The 18,760-nt window shown below is 38.2% G+C and overlaps 1 protein-coding gene across 1 annotated transcript in view; it reads right to left on the reverse strand.

The window, feature by feature from the left end:
* Positions 1-8,279: 8,279 nt before the first annotated feature.
* frmpd3 (FERM and PDZ domain containing 3) overlaps positions 8,280-18,760 on the reverse strand; it is a 488,844-nt gene continuing 478,363 nt past the window's right edge. The window contains exon 17 of the mRNA XM_059651432.1: positions 8,280-17,510. Within this exon, the coding sequence (XP_059507415.1) occupies positions 14,572-17,510 (2,939 nt within the window). The 3' untranslated portion in view covers positions 8,280-14,571. The remainder of the gene's footprint in view (positions 17,511-18,760) is intronic.

Below are 18,760 nucleotides of genomic sequence, written 5' to 3' on the forward strand. Positions count from 1 at the left end.
CTCAGGTCTGTTTACCAGTTTCTCAACTCAACTGTTTACATTTGTGGTCATTTAAGTTTTAATTTTTAAACTAGAAGTTATTACATGAATCCTGAAATTAGACATTTTTGCAACAAGGCACTCTGAGACTTCCCTGGAAGTTGAACTAAATGACAGGAGATGTTTTCTACCCACTGTTAAGAATGGTGATGAAGGGTCTAGGCCTGAAACGTCAGCTTTTGTGCTCTTGAGATGCTGCTTGGCCTGCTGTGTTCATACAGCTCCACACTTTGTTATCTTGGATTTTCCAGCATCTGCGGTTCCCATTATCACAAGAATGGCGATGAGTTGTTCCACAAGCAGCATTGTGCTTGGTGTCCCAACACCTTAACGAAAAGGCAGAGCAGTGGCAGAGGACACGAAATCCAGCACTCCAGATTCCACTATCACAGAGGCCTTTCTCCACCATGAGCCCATATATCTGTTAGTCGGGAATCAGCCTGCTCAGCCACATGTAGATTCATGACAAAAAATAGTTTAGTTCAATTCAACTGAAATTGCAATCTCCCAATATTTTTAATATCCTAATTGAGTGATTACAACATAGCCACAAAATATGCACACTATTCAGGTTCAAAAGTGCAATAAAAGCTTTATTGAAAGATGTAAACAACATGTTGGAAGTCAAGATTTGTCAAAATGAAGCACAGATTGACTCACCTGGTGACTCTGTAAGTCTTCTCATTAGTCCTGGAAAAGCATCCGTTGAAAATGGATAGCTTCAGATCACAGTCCATTCCTTACTTTACTGAATGTTAGTTTGGCTTACAGCTATTGCCACTGTTTTTGCTGAATTACTGTACACGTGTTTAAACCCTACTCCAAAAGATAACATGGGCTGCCAGTGGAGCTGTGCTACTAGGAATTGGTACATTGTGGAAGATGTCCTTAAGATGATGTGTGAAACTGAGATCCTGTCTGCCAGATTAAATGAATATTAAAAATTAAATGGCACGATTACTATTCTGAAAGATGGGATAAAATAGATCCATACTATCTAGTATACTAAATGCAAATTCAAAATTCTAAATTTCTGTATCTTACATGTAATTTAGGCAGTAAATTTTGTTTTATTCATTTTTATTTTTCAGGTGCCTGCCGAGCCATCAGAAATATAGAAAATGTAGAATTGTATCGAGAATAACTGCTATATTGAGGGATTTGAAATAAGTTCTACCTGTAGGTTGTATTACCTGTCTATTGTAAAATATCATTGTTTGTTCAAAATCATAGAATCATGTAGTTTTATCCTCTTAGGTAATCCTTGGATTTCAATTCTTCTCTACTTTAAAAATCAAAACTATAGATCTTCAATAAATCATAACAATAAATCTGCACCAGTTCCATGATCATAAAGCTGTGTGAAGTTTAGAACAAAAAGAAGTGATCTCATTGAATCTTACAAGATTCTGTAATATTATGCACTGAGAGATTGCTTCTCTTGATTGGACAATCTAGAAAATAGAGTCAATGTGTCAAAATTAAGAACTAATCATTCAGGACTGAAATGAGAAATTTGATTGAGACTATTTGGAATTATCTGCTTCACCAATGAATATATTTAGAGCTGAGATAGATAGACTGAGAAACCAAAAATCTATGAAATGGTATGGGAGTGGATGCAAAAGGGAGTGGATGTCAAAGATCAGCCATAATTGCATTGAACAGCAGAACAGGCTTGAGGGGTTGAATGCATAACTCCTCACTTCCTATGTTGTCATCAGTTAAGGAAGGTAAAAGCTAATGGGCAAATCTATCTGTTACTATATGTTGTTTGACTCTCTGGGGTAAAATTTGGCGTTTGGCTGATTGACTGACAGAATGCACCTTGATCTGAAGCAGAAATTTCCTGACATGAGATGGTCATGGACACATAGAAGAAACTTATCAAAGTCTCATTTTTACTTGAGAGGTAATATTAAAAACTCAATTTGAGGCCATTTGCCCCATTAATGCCAGGCAACAGAAATGAAAGTTTTCTTCTTTATACTGAAGTTTGAATTATCGTGGCTCTTAATATATTTTGTTGCATTATTTTGGCGACAAGCTACAATGGGAGAGAGGACAGTTGTTATTACCTGCTTAGGTAAGTTGGGCAATGGTGGTGACCCAGAGGTTCCAGGGAGAGTAGCAAACAGGCTATGAAAGCTTTACAGGTTGCAATTTCAGTATCATAGCTGTAGATAAAATTCTATTATTGAACCATGAAATATTTCTCAAGTAATAGTCACATTATAGATGTAAAATGGGTAATCAAATGTAATTTACTTACATGGTATATCAGACAAGGAAAAAATGGTTTTGTGTCATTTTTAACAGGATGGATTTTCATTTATGATGTAGGGCAACTCCAGACTGCCAGTGCTTGATCAAGTGCATATCTGCTGATGCCAGGAATCTCAGGAGATGTTCCGGCAGTAGCGAGTGCTTCCAAGAATAGTATGTTGGGTGCCGTGGAGGTATGGTACGTAGTTAATGAAGTGGGTTTGGCATGGAAGCATGGGAAATCTTGCTAGACATCATGGAGACAAAGTGGTACGGTGGCTCAGTGGTTAGCATTGCTGCCTCACAGCACCAGGGACCCGGGTTCGATTCGAGCCTCAGGTGACTGTCTCTGTGGAGTTTGCATATTCTCCCCGTGTCTGCATGGCTTTCCTCCGGGTGCTCTGGTTTCCTCCCACAGTCCAAAGATGTGTAGGCTAGGCGGATTGGCCATGCTAAATTGCTCGTAGTGTTCATGGGGATTGGTCTGGGTGGGATGCTCCAAGGGTTGGTATGGGCTTGTTGGGCCGAAGGACCTGTTTCCACATTGTAGGGATTCTAAATAAATAATTTAACTTCTAGCAGGGAATGAAGCACCTTCAAGTCACCCTCTACCATCGGTTAGGCTACTTTTGGAATACTTGCTAAAGGAAAGAGTTCCAAAAAGATTTACAAGGATGTTGCCAGCATTGGAGGGTTTGAGCTGTAGTGAGAGGTTGGATAGGCTGGAGCTATTTTTTCTGGAGCATCTGAGGCAAACCTTATAGAGATTTACAAAATCATGAGAGGCATGGATAGGGTGAATAGTTGAAGTCTTTCCCCCAAGACCAGAAGGCATAGGTTTAAGGTGAGAGGGGAAAAATTTAAAAGGGACCTAAGGGGCAACTTTGTCACACAGAGCGTGGTGCATGTATGGAATGAATTGCCAGAGAAGTAGTGGAGGCTGGTGCAAGTATAATATTGAAAAGGCATCTGGATGTGAATATGGAATAGGAAGAGTTGACAGGTATAGGGGCCAAATGCTGGAAAATGAGATGAGATTAATTTAGGATAGCTGCTTGGTATGGACGAGTTCATTCATAGGTTCTGTTTCCATGCTGTACATCTCTATTGTCTTGAGATGACTGTTGAAGTGAGACTTCCGGAAAACTGCTGAACGTTGTCTGTTTCAAGTTGAACCTAGCTGAATTACTGTAACATTAAGCATAACATGATTGAGTCCAGCAGTGTAATGGTATTATATAATTTGGTAATGACTAAACATGGAATTATTTATCTCGATTCGGGAAAGGTTAGGTATCAGATTAGATAAAAGGATCCTAAACCTTTACCTTTTCTCTTTTTACATGGATACATGGAATTATGAGCAACACACCTCCTCTCTCACCCCTATCCCAGGCCCCAAGATGACTTTCCACATTAAGCAGAGGTTCACCTGCACATCTGCCAATGTGGTATACTGCTTCCACTGTACCCGGTGTGGCTTCCTCTACATTGGGGAAACCAAGCGGAGGCTTGGGGACCACTTTGCAGAACACCTCCACTCGGTTCGCAATAAACAACTGCACCTCCCAGTCACAAACCATTTCCACTCCCCCTCCCATCCTTTAGATGACATGTCCATCATGGGCCTCCTGCAGTGCCACAATGATGCCACCCGAAGGTTGCAGGAACAGCAACTCATATCCCGCTTGGGAACCCTGCAGTCCAATGGTATCAATGTGGACTTCACCAGCTTCAAAATCTCCCCTTCCCCCACCGCATCCCAAAGCCAGCCCAGTTCGTCCCCTCCCCCCACTGCACCACACAACCAGCCCAGCTCTTCCCCTCCACCCACTGCATCCCAAAACCAGTCCAACCTGTCTCTGCCTCCCTAACCTGTTCTTCCTCTCACCCATCCCTTCCTCCCACCCCAAGCTGCACCTCCATCTCCTACCTACTAACCTCATCCCACCTCCTTGACCTGTCTGTCTTCCCTGGACTGACCTATCCCCTCCCTACCTCCCCACCTATACTCTCCTCTCCACCTATCTTCTTTTCTCTCCATCTTCGGTCCGCCTCCCCCTCTCTCCCTATTTATTCCAAAACCCTCACCCCCTCCCCCTCTCTGATGAAGGGTCTAGGCCCGAAACGTCAGCTTTTGTGCTCCTGAGATGCTGCTGGGCCTGCTGTGTTCATCCAGCCTCACATTTTATTATTATGCACAATCTGGAGGCTTTGAACTTAGTTTCACAACTGCAGATGATATTTGTTAAAGCAGCACTATTACACAATCTAAATTGTATCATTTGTGCTGCAGCATGATTTGCATCCCAGAATAACAAACAAATGAATAATTATCAATACCCAGTAGAAATCCTATTGTATAAGTTCACCATATTGTAAGCATTCATTGCAGCTGTGCACAAACGTTCCTCACATTAATATAACTGATCCATAATTTGTGTTGGAAAACATGTTACTTCAAGAAGATCTAAAGCTGTCTACATCTTCCACTAGATCGATGATGGACCTTTTAAAGTGGGTTTTCTTTCCAGAAATATGTAAGGCAACTTTTCTTAGTGATTTGTTTCTTGCAGTGATGTACAGCAAAGATTAGAGACCACTACTTTGTAGTTGAAATAAAGATATATTTAATACACATCTTTTGTCTTTTATTTACAGAAAATTCTGTTACATTAGTACGTGAATACATTTCTGTATCAGCTTCTCGTTACATATTATACATTACAGCTGATATCAAACAAAGAAGGGGAATTTGAAATTTCCACTTTCCCAAGTACTCTATTTATGGGATGGTCCTTGCTGGGGCTGAACCAGCCTGAATTGACACAAGACATGTTATGAGCCTTGGCAGTAGTACATTAACTGCAATGTAGAAGTGGTGTCTATGATAGAGTAGAAATCAGACAGTAGCTGCAAAGGTCTCTGGATGCTCAGATGTACATTGCAGATTGACCTGCAGTTCACCTTTTACCAAAAAAAAATGCAGCGTACCTATTTGTGGATGTGAGTTTGCTCGCTGAGCTGGAAGGTTAGTTTTCAGACGTTTCGTCACCATTCTAGGTAACATCATCAGTGAGCCTCCGACGAAGTGCTGGTGTTATGTCCCGCTTTCAATTTATCTGTTTAGGTTTCCTTGGGTTGGTGATGTCATTTCCTGCATTGGTGATGTCATTTTCTGTTCTTTTTCTCAGAGGATGGTAGATTGGCTCCAAATCAATGTGTTTGTTGATGGAGTTCCAGTTGGAATGCCATGCTTCTAGGAATTCTCGTGCGTGTCTCTGTTTGGCTTGTCCTAGGATGGATGTGTTGTCTCAATCAAAGTGGTGTCCTTCCTCATGTGTATGTAAGGATACGAGTGATAGTGGGTCATGTCGTTTTGTGGCTAGCTGATGTTCATGTATCCTGGTGGCTAGCTTTCTGCCTGTTTGTCACAGTTCTTGCAAGGTATTTTGTAGATGACGTTCATTTTGCTTGTTGTCTGTATAGGGTCTTTTTAATTCCTAGGAGAATTCCTAGAAGCATGGCATTCCAACTGGAACTCCATCAACAAACACATTGATTTGGAGCCAATCTACCATCCTCTGAGAAAAAGAACAGAAAATGACATCACCAATGCAGGAAATGACATCACCAACCCAAGGAAACCTAAACAGATAAATAGAAAGCGGGACATAACACCAGCGCTCCATCGGAGGCTCACTGATGATGTTACCTAGAATGGTGACGAAACGTCTGAAAACTAACCTTCCAGCTCAGCGAGCAAACTCACATCCAGAACCTCAACCTGAGCTACAAATCTTCTCAAAACTCACTAATACCTATTTGTAGTCAATGATCTGCTGTCACAGAAATGTGTTACTTTGAAACACCTGTTTCTGAAGAAGTAATTTTGTTAACAGTCCATCAGTAATGTAGAAAAACAGAGATGCGGGGATGTGAATTTACTACAGAAAAAAACAACATTTTGTGGACATTTTTTTGAATGGCCATCCATCAAGAATCACTGGGTAAGTTGCCGTTACCAAGTACAAATGGACTGAGCGAAGGTGGTTCTTGCTGTCCTTATTGTATCAGAATATTGCAAGCAGGGTCCTACAATCAGCATAGGACCCTGGTTTATAATTTTAAACATTGCTTTCCTGATTCAATGAGGCAGACTAACACATCATTTACAGGCCACTTGAAAATTTAAGCAGTATGGTTTGTGTGTTAATGGGATGGCCAAGGTGAACAGCCCCATTTCTGACTATCAGGTGGCTAGTGGTTAAACAATCAACTGTAAAAAAATTGCAATAGTATCTTAAAAAGAGGAAATTTCTTGATTTTCAATCAAGATTTTTTATGATTCCTCCACTCAAGTCCTTTAATTATTAATCAAATTGACAATTTTGCCAAAGTAGTTCTCAAGATTTCTGGATGTTACACAAAGATTTAATAATGTATAATGGCTTTGAAAAAGACAAGATGATGAGGGACAGAGTTCACTGTATTCTCATACTGCACAAGATTAATTAAAGCCAAAGTTTATGTAATGGTATCATTCACTGAATCCCATTGTTGCTATGCTTTTGGATATTATTCATGGGACCTGCAATCTTGAAGCAAGACTTCCTAAGGTGTTGTGGGAGATTGCTTCAATTCAGGCGTTTGATGGTTAACCACCCAAGCAGAATGGGACCAAATTTAAATAGTGAACTCACACCCCAATAATGGCAACTATACAAACCCTACTTTAGATGCTGGCATGACTAACTACAGCAAAGTCTTGAATCCACTGGTAAAAGCCAATAGCAGCAATGATTCTGGCTTCTCAGGGCCAGGTAAAATTCAGTACTTCTTGTTTTTATTTTGAAGGTTGCTTGGGAGTCAGGAAAATCAAAGTACCCCCCTTGACTGTATATTAATAGCTAGTACTTGGCCTACCCCGGATTGCAACATCCCTGATCATTGAATTAACCGAACAACACAGCCTCACTCACATTTACCTCTTTAGTGCTTCAAAGAACGCCTGACTCACCCCACACAAACTTCAACTTCTCCCATTGACATTGATGTCATTTCGACTGGCCAGGTGAGTATTAATATCAGAGTATTAAAATGAGGCTTCTTATTCTAATGGGGCAGATGGATCACCTCTTGCTTTGAACTTTGATTTACACCTTAGGTTAAAATCAGGGTTCTTGTGTAATCAACCTTGAACACCCCTTGTAGAAAGCCAGATCTCCATATAGACTCATACCATGCATTGTATGGTATGGTTCAGGATCCTCACATGCTTTATCACACTATGGAGATAAAAAGCAAGGAAAAACATACTAGAATCAGCAAAGCTACAGGTCTTCATGGTAGTGAATAAATACAGTGCATAAGACAATAGTATGCTGTTGTATTGCAGCGTTATAACATGGAAACAACTCCTCACAGCAAAGCATGACTGCATTTTGGAATTTTAATTCTGTTTGCACTATGCACAATATTAGAACAGCAGGTAATGGAATGATTTGCAATGTGAATAAATGGGAATTTATTTCATCTGCATAAACTACAATACAGCAGTTCCATGTGTTTCAAGATCTGGGTAATTATAGACAGGTACAATTAGAAGTGGGCAGTCATGGGATTTTGGTATGTTGTTGGGTTGGGTGGTGTACTTCATTTTTTTTTATTTGACAGGAACTTCCTGTGCAAATGTGAATCCTGGATTGAATGCTGTGCATACTGTTTATCTACTTACGGTTATCCAAAGTCTGAGAATTATAAAATTACTGCACCATTATACACAAATATGTTAGCTATGCATCTTCCTATAAATATGTTTAAAAACATACAAAAACTATGTAAATTGGTAACTTAATGTACAATGTTTGAGTATTTTCAAAATATAGTTAAATATTGATTATCAATTCTTAAATTTGTCTTTTCAAGAATAATAATAATTCTAAGGAATCAAAATAAAATGAGGAGACCATGTGCTTATCCAGTGTCAACTGTGGTCATTTATGCACCATTTTGAACAGTTTAAATTCGTAACAAGTTTGTTAGTTTATCTAAATCTCCTAAAGAGATAGCGGTTTAATTGTGGCTTGTTAGATATTGGATTGGGTAATGATCTTATAAAATATTGGTGCAAGTTAGCTTGGTTGGTAACTAGGTTGTTGTTAAATGTGATGTTAGTTAGGAATGCTCTAAAACTCTTGTATGAGAAGGATCAAAGATTCCTCAAGACAGTGGTAAGTTGCAAACCCTTGAAATTGTCGTTAAAAAACTTGAATATGTCAGGAATGCTAGTACTAATTGTGATCTATGTATGTGAGTACCTGGTGTCATTATTTTACTCATGTTAGTGAATATAGCTCTAAATTATTTCCTTACTTCTCAGCTTCGGAAATGCCATTTAACACACTTGTTTGTCCCTACATTACCACTGTTTAAATTTAGGTGGCTTTTATTCTTCAATAGTATAGGCTCCTTAATCCCTGAATCTGTCCTGCCTGCTGCAACCTCAAAACTTATAAAATTTAAATGTGGAATTTCTGGCCACTACCTTGAGTAATTTTTTATTTAGAATTACTGTATAACTTTTGAGCTTTCCTTTGTTGTACCATAAGCTTTTATCAATTAACTAGAAAACAAACAAGCTTGCAAAGCCATTGTAAGATAAAACTTGCCAGTGGCAGCAAGCCCTCTGCAAGAACTTTGTCACAAGAGTCCATAAACAATTTTCAAAATCACTGGTTCAAATTCCTCAGGTTCTGAGGAAGGGACACTGGACCCAAAATGTTAACTCTTCTTTTCTTCGCAGATGCTGCCAGACCTGCTGAGCTTTTCCAGCAACTTTGTTTTTGTTCTATGTTTTATGTCCTATTTAAATATTGGTAGGGATTGAGGTTATATTTTTAAAACACTGGTGTCACAAATGTTTAACCTTATTTTTTGACTGTCTGTCTCTCTCTGCCGAGTTTAAACAATAAACTGTTTTGTGCACTAACTGATCTGCATTATTTCGAGTCGCTGGTATTGCCCTTTGGACAAAGTTCCTATGTGTGTGCCAGTATTTGCAGGGATGCCCAAACAGAGAACTTTCCAAACCATGGATAATATCAGCTTGCTCAAGAGTATTCATTTTTATATTATTGAGTAGTGTGTATATTTACAAAATATATAAAATTTTAATTGAAAAGAAACACATTTTAACTCTTCACAGCTTTACATGTCAATGTATTTTGATTTTTCATCAAGACAACTACATAATTTCACAAATCTGCTTAGAGGGCGGTGAGAATATGAAATTCACTACCATTGGATTGGTTGAGGCAAGTAGCTTGGATGCATTTAAGGAAAAATTAGACAAGTACAGAGGGGTAAAAGGAATAAATGAATATACTGCGCCAAATGCAGTAATGTGGATAGACCGTAAACATTGGAAAAGACACATTATGCTAAATAGCTTGATTTTTCTTATAAAATTGATGTGATTTTGAACAATCAATAAAGAGATGCTTCATAACTTGGATTTTTAACACTAAACCTTTTTACGTTTTATGGCAGGTTTTACCATTTGTTCTATTATTGGACTGCATTGGTAATTCTCTCCTAGCAGTTTTCAAATGACTATCTTGGAATTATCCCTCTTGCTGAATAAGTGACTGTATCTGATAGCTGAAGTTTGTAGTGTAGATTATTCTGCAAAGCAACACCCTGATTTTAAGGCAGGACATTATAGTTATTTAGGTTCCTGCAGTCATACTGTATGGTCTGGATTTAAAGAAGTGGGGATTTGTATGATGAAAGCATATGCAATCGACAATACAAACAAAACCTCTAGCTTTATAGATTTGGGAAATTTGCGGGTAAACATAACATAAGTCATCCCACAGAAAGGGCAAACTCGCCCTGTCTGGTTGACTTCATCCAGTTGAAAAGCTGGTGCACTAATGACGGGACAGCACATTTCTCTTTTCACAAAGTCATTGATAATTATGTTGGAATTCTACTTCTCTTAACACGACTACAATGAAACTTGGTCAATTATAACATTTGTACACATCTTTAAAATATTTCTGACTGCATGCATTTGCATAATATACAATCATGTTCTAACGTGTATTTGCATCAGTAATTTCCACTTTTATTTCGATATGTGGTTCAATGTTGGAAACTTCTTATGTCAACTTGTAATGTTGTAATCTCCTTATTGATTGTAGTGATGTGATGCCTTAGTTTTGTGTCTCTCACCTCCTCAGCATGTATTGAAGAGAGATAGTTATGTTCTGGCTCCACTTCTCCACTTCCCAAATTGCCTTATATCTATTTAACTAAATGGTATCAAATAAAGTTTTTATTTAGAAACACATACACATAAATGAGTTAGATTCAGTAAATAATAATTAAAAATCATGGATTAGCGTGCCCTTGCCAGTTATTCTCTGGTGCCTAATTCAACTTCACTTGAAGAGTACATTTGTTTTTAGTTCTCATTTGTAATGCTTTGGGAGCTCATTAAGTGTACTTTGAAATAGATTAATGTGATACCAAGCCATGTTTCATACATCAAACTCAACTTCTGCCTGCCCTTCTGCCTGACTCAGTGTCTGACAATTCGAACAGAGTTGTGTATTTTTTGGCTTAGTGGTTGACTGTTGTGGAACCTGTTTCTGTATATTGGTTCATTACGTTTTGTTATGAACATGGGAACATAGCAGCAGAGGTAGGTCAAATAAAAGTAAAATACTGCAGATACTGAAAATATGAAATTAAAACAGAAAGCACTGGCAACTTAGCAGGTCTAACAGCACCTGTGGAAAGAGAAACAGAGTTATAATTTTGAGTCCAATATGACTCTTTTGGAACTGAAAGCAGATGGAATTATATGCTGGTGACAGAAGAGCTAGTGAAACAGATTGTGAGGGTGCTCTAAGAAAAAGACATAGCGATAATAGTAGTAAAGAAGTAATAGATGTATAAACTAGTTGCAAATGTTCAATGAAATGAAAAGGAGAGAATTGGTCCATTCTGCTGAAAGCAAAGCCAACAAGATACAGCCAGTGGTCAGAGGAGGATGTAAGAAGAAATAGAGTACAGAAGTCATTTTATGAAGTTGTGGAATTCAATAGTGAATTCTAGAGGCTGTAAAGTTCCTAAGTAGAAAATGAGATGTTGTTCATCCAGATTGCCTTCAGCTTCATAGGCAGGCTGTAGCACACCCAGGATGGACATGTTAGCAAGGGAGCAAGGTGATGCATTGAAATGGCAAGCAACCAGATCATCAAAGTCATTCCTATGGACAGAGTGGAGGCATAATGCAAAGTGATCAATCTGTGTTTGGTCTAGCCAATGTTAAGTAGATTGTATTGTGTTCCTGGTGCAGATACATTTAGTTTCTCATAGATGGGGTTTTCCTGCATGGTGTTTATGCGGTGTGAAGATGTATATTTTAAAATCTGAGCTCATGAATATTTTTAATTAAAACTTTGCACTACTTGTGCCTTGCAGAGGTAGTGAATTTGTATGGAGTAGACAGGAAATTCTGTAATCAGGCAGTGGTTAAAAAGCTGTTAATTAAAATAAAACTGATCAAATCCCTTAGAAATGAATAGTTGTTTGTGGGATCCCTTTGAAGGCTGGAAGCCTCTGGCACTTGTTCAGCCATTTCAAAGGTTTTCAAAAGATGAAGGGTTATGGTAGCAAAGTTAAGGACAGAACTTTCAATGTATTGCAACTAAATGGAGCTTCCATAAAGGTAAGGTGGCACAGCTCTCACCTCTGAGGCTTATAATGAAAGTAAAGGTGGATGTGAGGTAGTTTGTCATATTTGACACATTTGAGGAGCAGGAGCTTCACTCTTGTATGTCTAGGAAGAAGTGACAGTGAGACTCTATGTTTCTACAGTACCTGTTTCACATGGAAACAAGTAGAGGTGAGGATAGATAATTTGAAGGGACCTGACTGAGTAAGATCGCTTAATGCATATACTAGGTATTGGTATTAAAATTCCATGCCAACATGTTTTACTTTTAAACCTATTTCATGATTAATATTAATATGTCAACTTCACACAACTATATTGCTGTCATTTTGATTCATACATATACCTTACGATATGGTACACTTTCAAGTGTTCCTGACAGCTTTTCACATCAATTCATGACAGCATAATCTACTTGCACGATGATGGCTGCTAACACACAGGTGCAGTTTTTAATGCCCATTCACTGGGCTGCGTGGAAGGAGTTAATATCCCTGTTTTGGTCATATAATATTCCAATGGGTCCACCATGATATCTCTTATAGTGAATGTCTGAATTTCCTTTATTTATGCAATGTTGCTCCTCCCCTTACACGATGGTATTAACGATTATACCATTAGGAATCCTAACTGTAAATAAAGTTTCAGTGGTTGGCATGTGAGGCGCTGAATTTCAACAATATCAGTGTAGATTTTGTAATCAAAATAACAGCATGAACAAATAGTTGAAGAAGTGTTTCCAGCTTCAGAAATCAGTACTCAAAGATCCCCAGCCTCGTCTGTGCCTCACCTCTTGTTACTGACAGCTACCTTACTCCAAGTGCATTAGAAGTTTTAAGCCAAGAAAATCGAGTTAATTCACATCTTGGTAATTGCACAAACCAGGCAACTCATGTTGGCAGTTTGTTTAAGTTTCACTTGCCATTTAATTCCATTGACTACATTGGAGGTAAAACTTGCTCATGCATATAATCAGGCAAATAGTGGGATCCTGCTTATTTTCAGTTCTTGTGCAAGACAAATTTTTATATCATTAATCAAGTGAACCATAGGTTAACCATTTTTAAAACATATTCATTGATGACATTTTGTGCAAAAATGGAAGCTTAACTGAATTCTATACAAGAGGAATGAATGGGGAGAAGTTTCATACTTTTGTATGTACAGTAGAGTGAAAGTAGAGGCTCATTGGAATTTAAGACACAGATCATGAACTGGAAAGAATTCTGAGTTATCAAAATTTCATACAAAACGACCGAATGGCTCTGCTGACAGGAACAAAATTATGCTTGGCTCAGTTGTATGTTTATTTGGCATCAACTAAACAATGGAGAAGTGCCAGCACTTTAGCAGATTAAAAAAAGAGTTTCATAGTAGCAACTAATCAGCTAAAATAATAGCAATTCCTGTTTTGGCTATAGGGTACCATAGTAACTTTTAGTTCTTTTGACATAACTTCTTTAATTTTGTACATGTAAAATATTCTATAACCTGTACGAAGTGACTTTGCTTGAGACCAAAACAAATGTCTTCATTCTGGCTTTTATTTTGGCCTTTCTTTTATTTTCTGTTGAACATTCATGCTCTCAAAATTGTAATTAAAACTGCAAACTTTAATCAATAATAATGAGTTATGACTTTTCATTCAAAATATTGTAACAATGTCATTTAAACCCTCAGGAAATATGCATTGCTCTATCATGTGATTGTGGTAAAAAATTGGCCTATGAGTTTCTACTACTAAATATTGCGTGAAATTAAACAAATGCACAGAACATTTCAATTCCCAATATTCTCTTAAATAAATTGCTTCAGATATTTCTCATTATTTTGATGAGGAAATAATTCTGTAATCCTTTACTTAATAAGACTTGAGCAAACTGCAAATTTTTCACATGAAAGCCTCAATATTCAAACAACAGAATCTCTTAACTATGTGTCAACGTAGAATGTGAACATTCTAACTTGTATGCATCATTTTATTCCACATAGTTTATTATAATAAAGTAAATTATAATGGAAATAAAGTCAGAAACCACAAGTTACAAGGAAATGAAAATATTTAGATTAGTCACTCTGGTTTAGGCAGTCCTTTGGGCTTTTGTAGCCCTGCAACAGCCAACAGCCCCCTTATACACTTGGTCACTTTTTTTTCTCTCTTTTGTCAATCTTTCTCTCTACTTATGCCTGGAACTGAATGGTTTCCTTCTTTTGTTGAAACATCTGAATTTATCAATAACTTTGACATAAGAATGGGGATGAATTACTGCAGGTTAAAAATGAAAGACAAAGTTGGCCTCTAAGTAGTAAGATAGAATAGGATAGACAGGTTAAGTGTGTTTAGGAGAAAGACTTAGCACATACATTCAAGGTAACAAAGACAGATAATGTGAGAATAAAGCAAGAGGGAAGTGGTAAGATACTAGACACATGAATAACTGCTAAGCACAGAACACTGGAGTGTATTTAGACAGCTTTAGTAACTTGTACACAAACAATGGGTGCATAGATTTATGAAGTTATTTGTTCATTAATGTTTTAATTGAGTGAGTGAATGTGCTCACCACTGTAGTCACCGATGCTGATTGCTTTGTTAAATTATGTGCAGCTGTCTTATTTGACGATTCCTCTGCTGCTCGGAGTAAAAATGTGTAGTTTACTACAACTTCCTCCACTTTTGAGAGGAGCTCTCTGCACTGCCTTTCCGATCGCACAATGGAAATCAAGTGCACAAAGGTCTCAATGAGACCACACAGCACTTGAAAGCTAGTTGAGATAGCTGCAAGCATGCGTGTTGGACTTTTATCTACTGCTGCAACTCTCCTACATGCAGTTCGCAAATCTTTAAACTTCTGTGTGAGCATTTGCTTGTACTCATCCAGGTGAGACATATAAAGTTTAGGACCATAGTTTCCACGGTTCACTGTACACTGCCTTAAGATGGATAGCAGTTCACTAGTATCTTCCTGGGCATCAATAAAACCAGCAGGTAACACATAAGCTCTGTTCCGCAAAGCATTAATTTTGTTTATGTTACTATCAGCATCACTCAGTACTGTCTCCGGTTGTGCATTGTCCCCAGTGCTGTTGGAAACATTTTTGTCTGACATTTGAGAAGGTTGAGCTAATGTTTCACTGAGTGTCACAGAACTGTCAGTCCGCAGATCTGGAAGAAGCTGCATTGGTACTGAATATGAAAGTTCATCCTTATCACTGCTGTCATCAGCCACGTCACAATTTCTATAATAAAAACAGTACCTAAAGGAGCAGCATCTGTTATTGTCTGTTATGTCTCCTTTGAGAAGTGGTACTGACTTTGAAGGTTTGAAATCCCCCTGAATAGAGAAAATTGCTGGAGATCTTTGTTTCTTGTCTACACTGGAAATGCTTATGTGAGATGGGACATCAAACTGGGCTGCCTCCTGAGACTGGTTTTTAAGGACTTGTCTTATAAATTCACTCTCTTTATCCAAATTCTTGGATTTTTCTGTCTCAGATATCGCCATATTTGTGCCGTTTTCTGAACATTCTGGTATTATTTCACTTACTTCTGCCTCAGAGATTATGTTGGTGACACTGTGGTGCCGCTCCAGTTTCCTGCCTTGGGGCATTTTCAGGCACTCACCTTGCGCTATCATGCAAAATACACCAGGCTGCTGTTCAGCTTTATAGTCACTGGACTCCAAACTTGAGGTCCGCCGCCGAATGGCCTTTTGTTTGGTATTGATATCGGGTGCAGCAGGGTCAACGCTGGTTTTGGGTTGCTTGTGAACACAAGGCCCTTTGGCTGTCTCTGATCTTTGTGATTCTAAAGAGCTAGGAATTGATGGAAAACACATTGAGTTACAAGCCAATCCTCGACGTTTACAGTCACAGCTACGACGTTGTTCTCGGGACAGTCCTGGAATGTTTCCTACTGGACTGCTTTTGATTTGACAAGGGCAATGCCCAGATGCTACGCGATATAAGTAATCCTCTGCAAATACATCAACTTTGGTTTTGGGCTTTAGTAATTCTTCAAGAAACTCGAGTTCATATTGTTTCACTTTTTGTAGTTGCTCCTGTCTCTCATCACTCTCTTTCTTATATCGTGCTGGGAAAGTAGCTGAGAAAAGGTTTTTAAAATTCAGCAAGGAACCTTTCTGTGACTTAGCTTTATCATGGATAAGTGACGCGTGTTGTTTAGCATCAAAGACATTTTCTGGAGATGATGTAACATGTGTCAAGGTGACACCACTCAGACTGGAAGGCTTGGAATACATTGGGATGCTAGTAGTTTTTTCTGAGCTAATGCTGGTTTTACAAGAACATATGTGACCCTGACGCTTCACCTTTTCAACTGTATCTTGCTGTGCTGCATTGTTATCTAATCGTGATGTGCCAATAGGGCACCTGTAAGGACTGAGATAATATTCTTGATTTGGGGAGCCGGTTCTTTTGGATTGAGTTTCGTTGTCTGTTTCCACGTGATCAATAATTTGACCAGCTGGTATATCCACCAAATCTATAAGATTATTATTGAATAATGCTGAGATTTCCTTACCTGTTGCTGGCTGATACTTCCTATTGTTTACTTTCATGTATGTCACTTCATTGTTCTTTGGTGTGCAAGTATGGAAGACAGTTGTCCTGTGGCCATGAGAATCTATTTGCTTTTGTGCAGCCTTCAGCAAATGACATTCACATGGTCTGGAGTTGCTTTGCATGCTTCTTTCATATTTCCAATACTCATTTTTTAAAGAATCACACTCAGCACAGATATCTGAATGCCCAGAAATTGTGGGAGGAGAGTTATCTGTTGAACCATAAATTAATGAATTTTCTTGTTGGGTTCTGGAACTATTATCGGAGTTTCTGCCATTCAACAACTTTTTGATACATGATCGGTCATGTTCTTCTTGAGTAAATGATCTGTCTGCACTCTGAATTGTTACCTCTTCAGGACAAGTTGGTTTCTTGGAAGAATCTTCCTTGGATTGAACGGTTTGTGGTTTAGACGTCTTTTCTTCGACTATTTTTGTACAATGAGGACAGTTCTTTTGTAAAATAGTCTTCAAAATACCATTACCTGGCCTGTTTATGATTTCATTACAATGAGTGAATACCTGAGGTCTCATGTGAACTTTACAATATCCTGTCACTTGCCCAGGTTTGAACTGCATGGACCCAGGCAAGGGACTCTGTTTTGTCAAAGCAGGTGCACTTAAAGTATTTGTTCCTTCACAATGTTTCTTTGGACAAGGAACTCCTCTGGAGGAAGGGTGGGCACAGCATCTAACAGCAGTCAGGGGCATATCCTTTTTAACAATTAGACCAGTTCTGTTCCCCTGATAAGTAAGTAAATGGTGCTGTTTAATTGCTGAAACCATTTCAGAGATGTCTGTCATTTCTGAAGAATTTGTTTCATGACCAGAATCCAGTGATGATTCTGGGGTCATAGCTGCCAATACAATCAAACCTGTGGATCACATAGAAAAGAGAAGTATTTTACAATAATCAAATAGCAAGTGTTGAGCTTTATATATACTCTGTACACCGGATAGCAAGTGTATTATCTGAAGGAATACTAATTATCGTCATTATATTCTTTATTGAAAGTAGCTTCAACCTCTTTAGAAAATTGAGTGAGGTACTTAGGATACATTCCAGTTCCTCCTTTATTTTATGTTATATGTTATGAGAATTAGATTGGTTCAAGTGAGCAGATTACATGCATTTTTGTTAATTGTTTCATGGGACATTCTTGATAAGGCCATGTATTCATACATTTTACTACGGTTAGATGTCAACAGGTTTTCTTTTCATATGAGAGTCATTGGCCACTGGAACAAGTTGCTGGTGTGTGTGATAAGGGCGCTACCAATGTTGGTGAATTGTTGATAATGCCTTGATGAGTTCCTAATGGAGACTGATATCATCACCTACAAAGGGCAGGGCTACTGGGTGAAATGCCTCATAATCACTCATTTTCCAGAACTTGTTTTGATCATCTTTCAAAGTCAGAAAGAAATCATGACAACTATGCTTTCATTTGAATTAACCTGTCTTTATTAATGTATATTCCCACCTCTTCCTGGAGATATGTGGCTGATAATGTATGAAAACATTGGAAATCATGATACTCAGGTGCAGTAATTCTTTGGGGTAAGGTGCACTTCACATTTTTTTTTACATATTCCTAGGTATTTTTATGTTTCAACATCATTTATAGCAGGTGCTCTCCGTGACTCAGTATTAGGCGCATAAGAGAAAACAACTGTAAGTTGTATATTAATGTCTTACTCCAGATCCTTGAGCACAAAATCAAGATTGACCCTAGAGTGCAGTAGTGAGGAAGTACAGTATCATCACATGCCATCTTTAAGATGAAAATGTAAAATTGGGGTCCTTGAGTCCTTTACAGATGATGGAAACAATCCCATGAAACAATGTTGAAAAGCAAGAGAATTTTTTCTGGTGTTTAGCCCAAACACACACATTGTCTGATCATTGTCATCTACTACTTGTGGCAGGTGCTGTGCACTTGTTAACTGCTGTGTTTCCTGTGTTATGACAGTGATTTACACTGTAGTAGTCCCTAGTTGGTTGGAAAGCTCTTTTGGACTTCTTGGGGCCATGGAAAGAAAAATGTATTTTTACATAACTTGAGGTGTACCTTGTTTTCTAAAATTCACTCATTCCTCATTTCTACTTTTTTTTAACTGAATT

The sequence above is a fragment of the Stegostoma tigrinum genome, chromosome 15 (assembly GCF_030684315.1).
Source record: "Stegostoma tigrinum isolate sSteTig4 chromosome 15, sSteTig4.hap1, whole genome shotgun sequence".
NCBI lineage: Eukaryota > Metazoa > Chordata > Chondrichthyes > Orectolobiformes > Stegostomatidae > Stegostoma > Stegostoma tigrinum.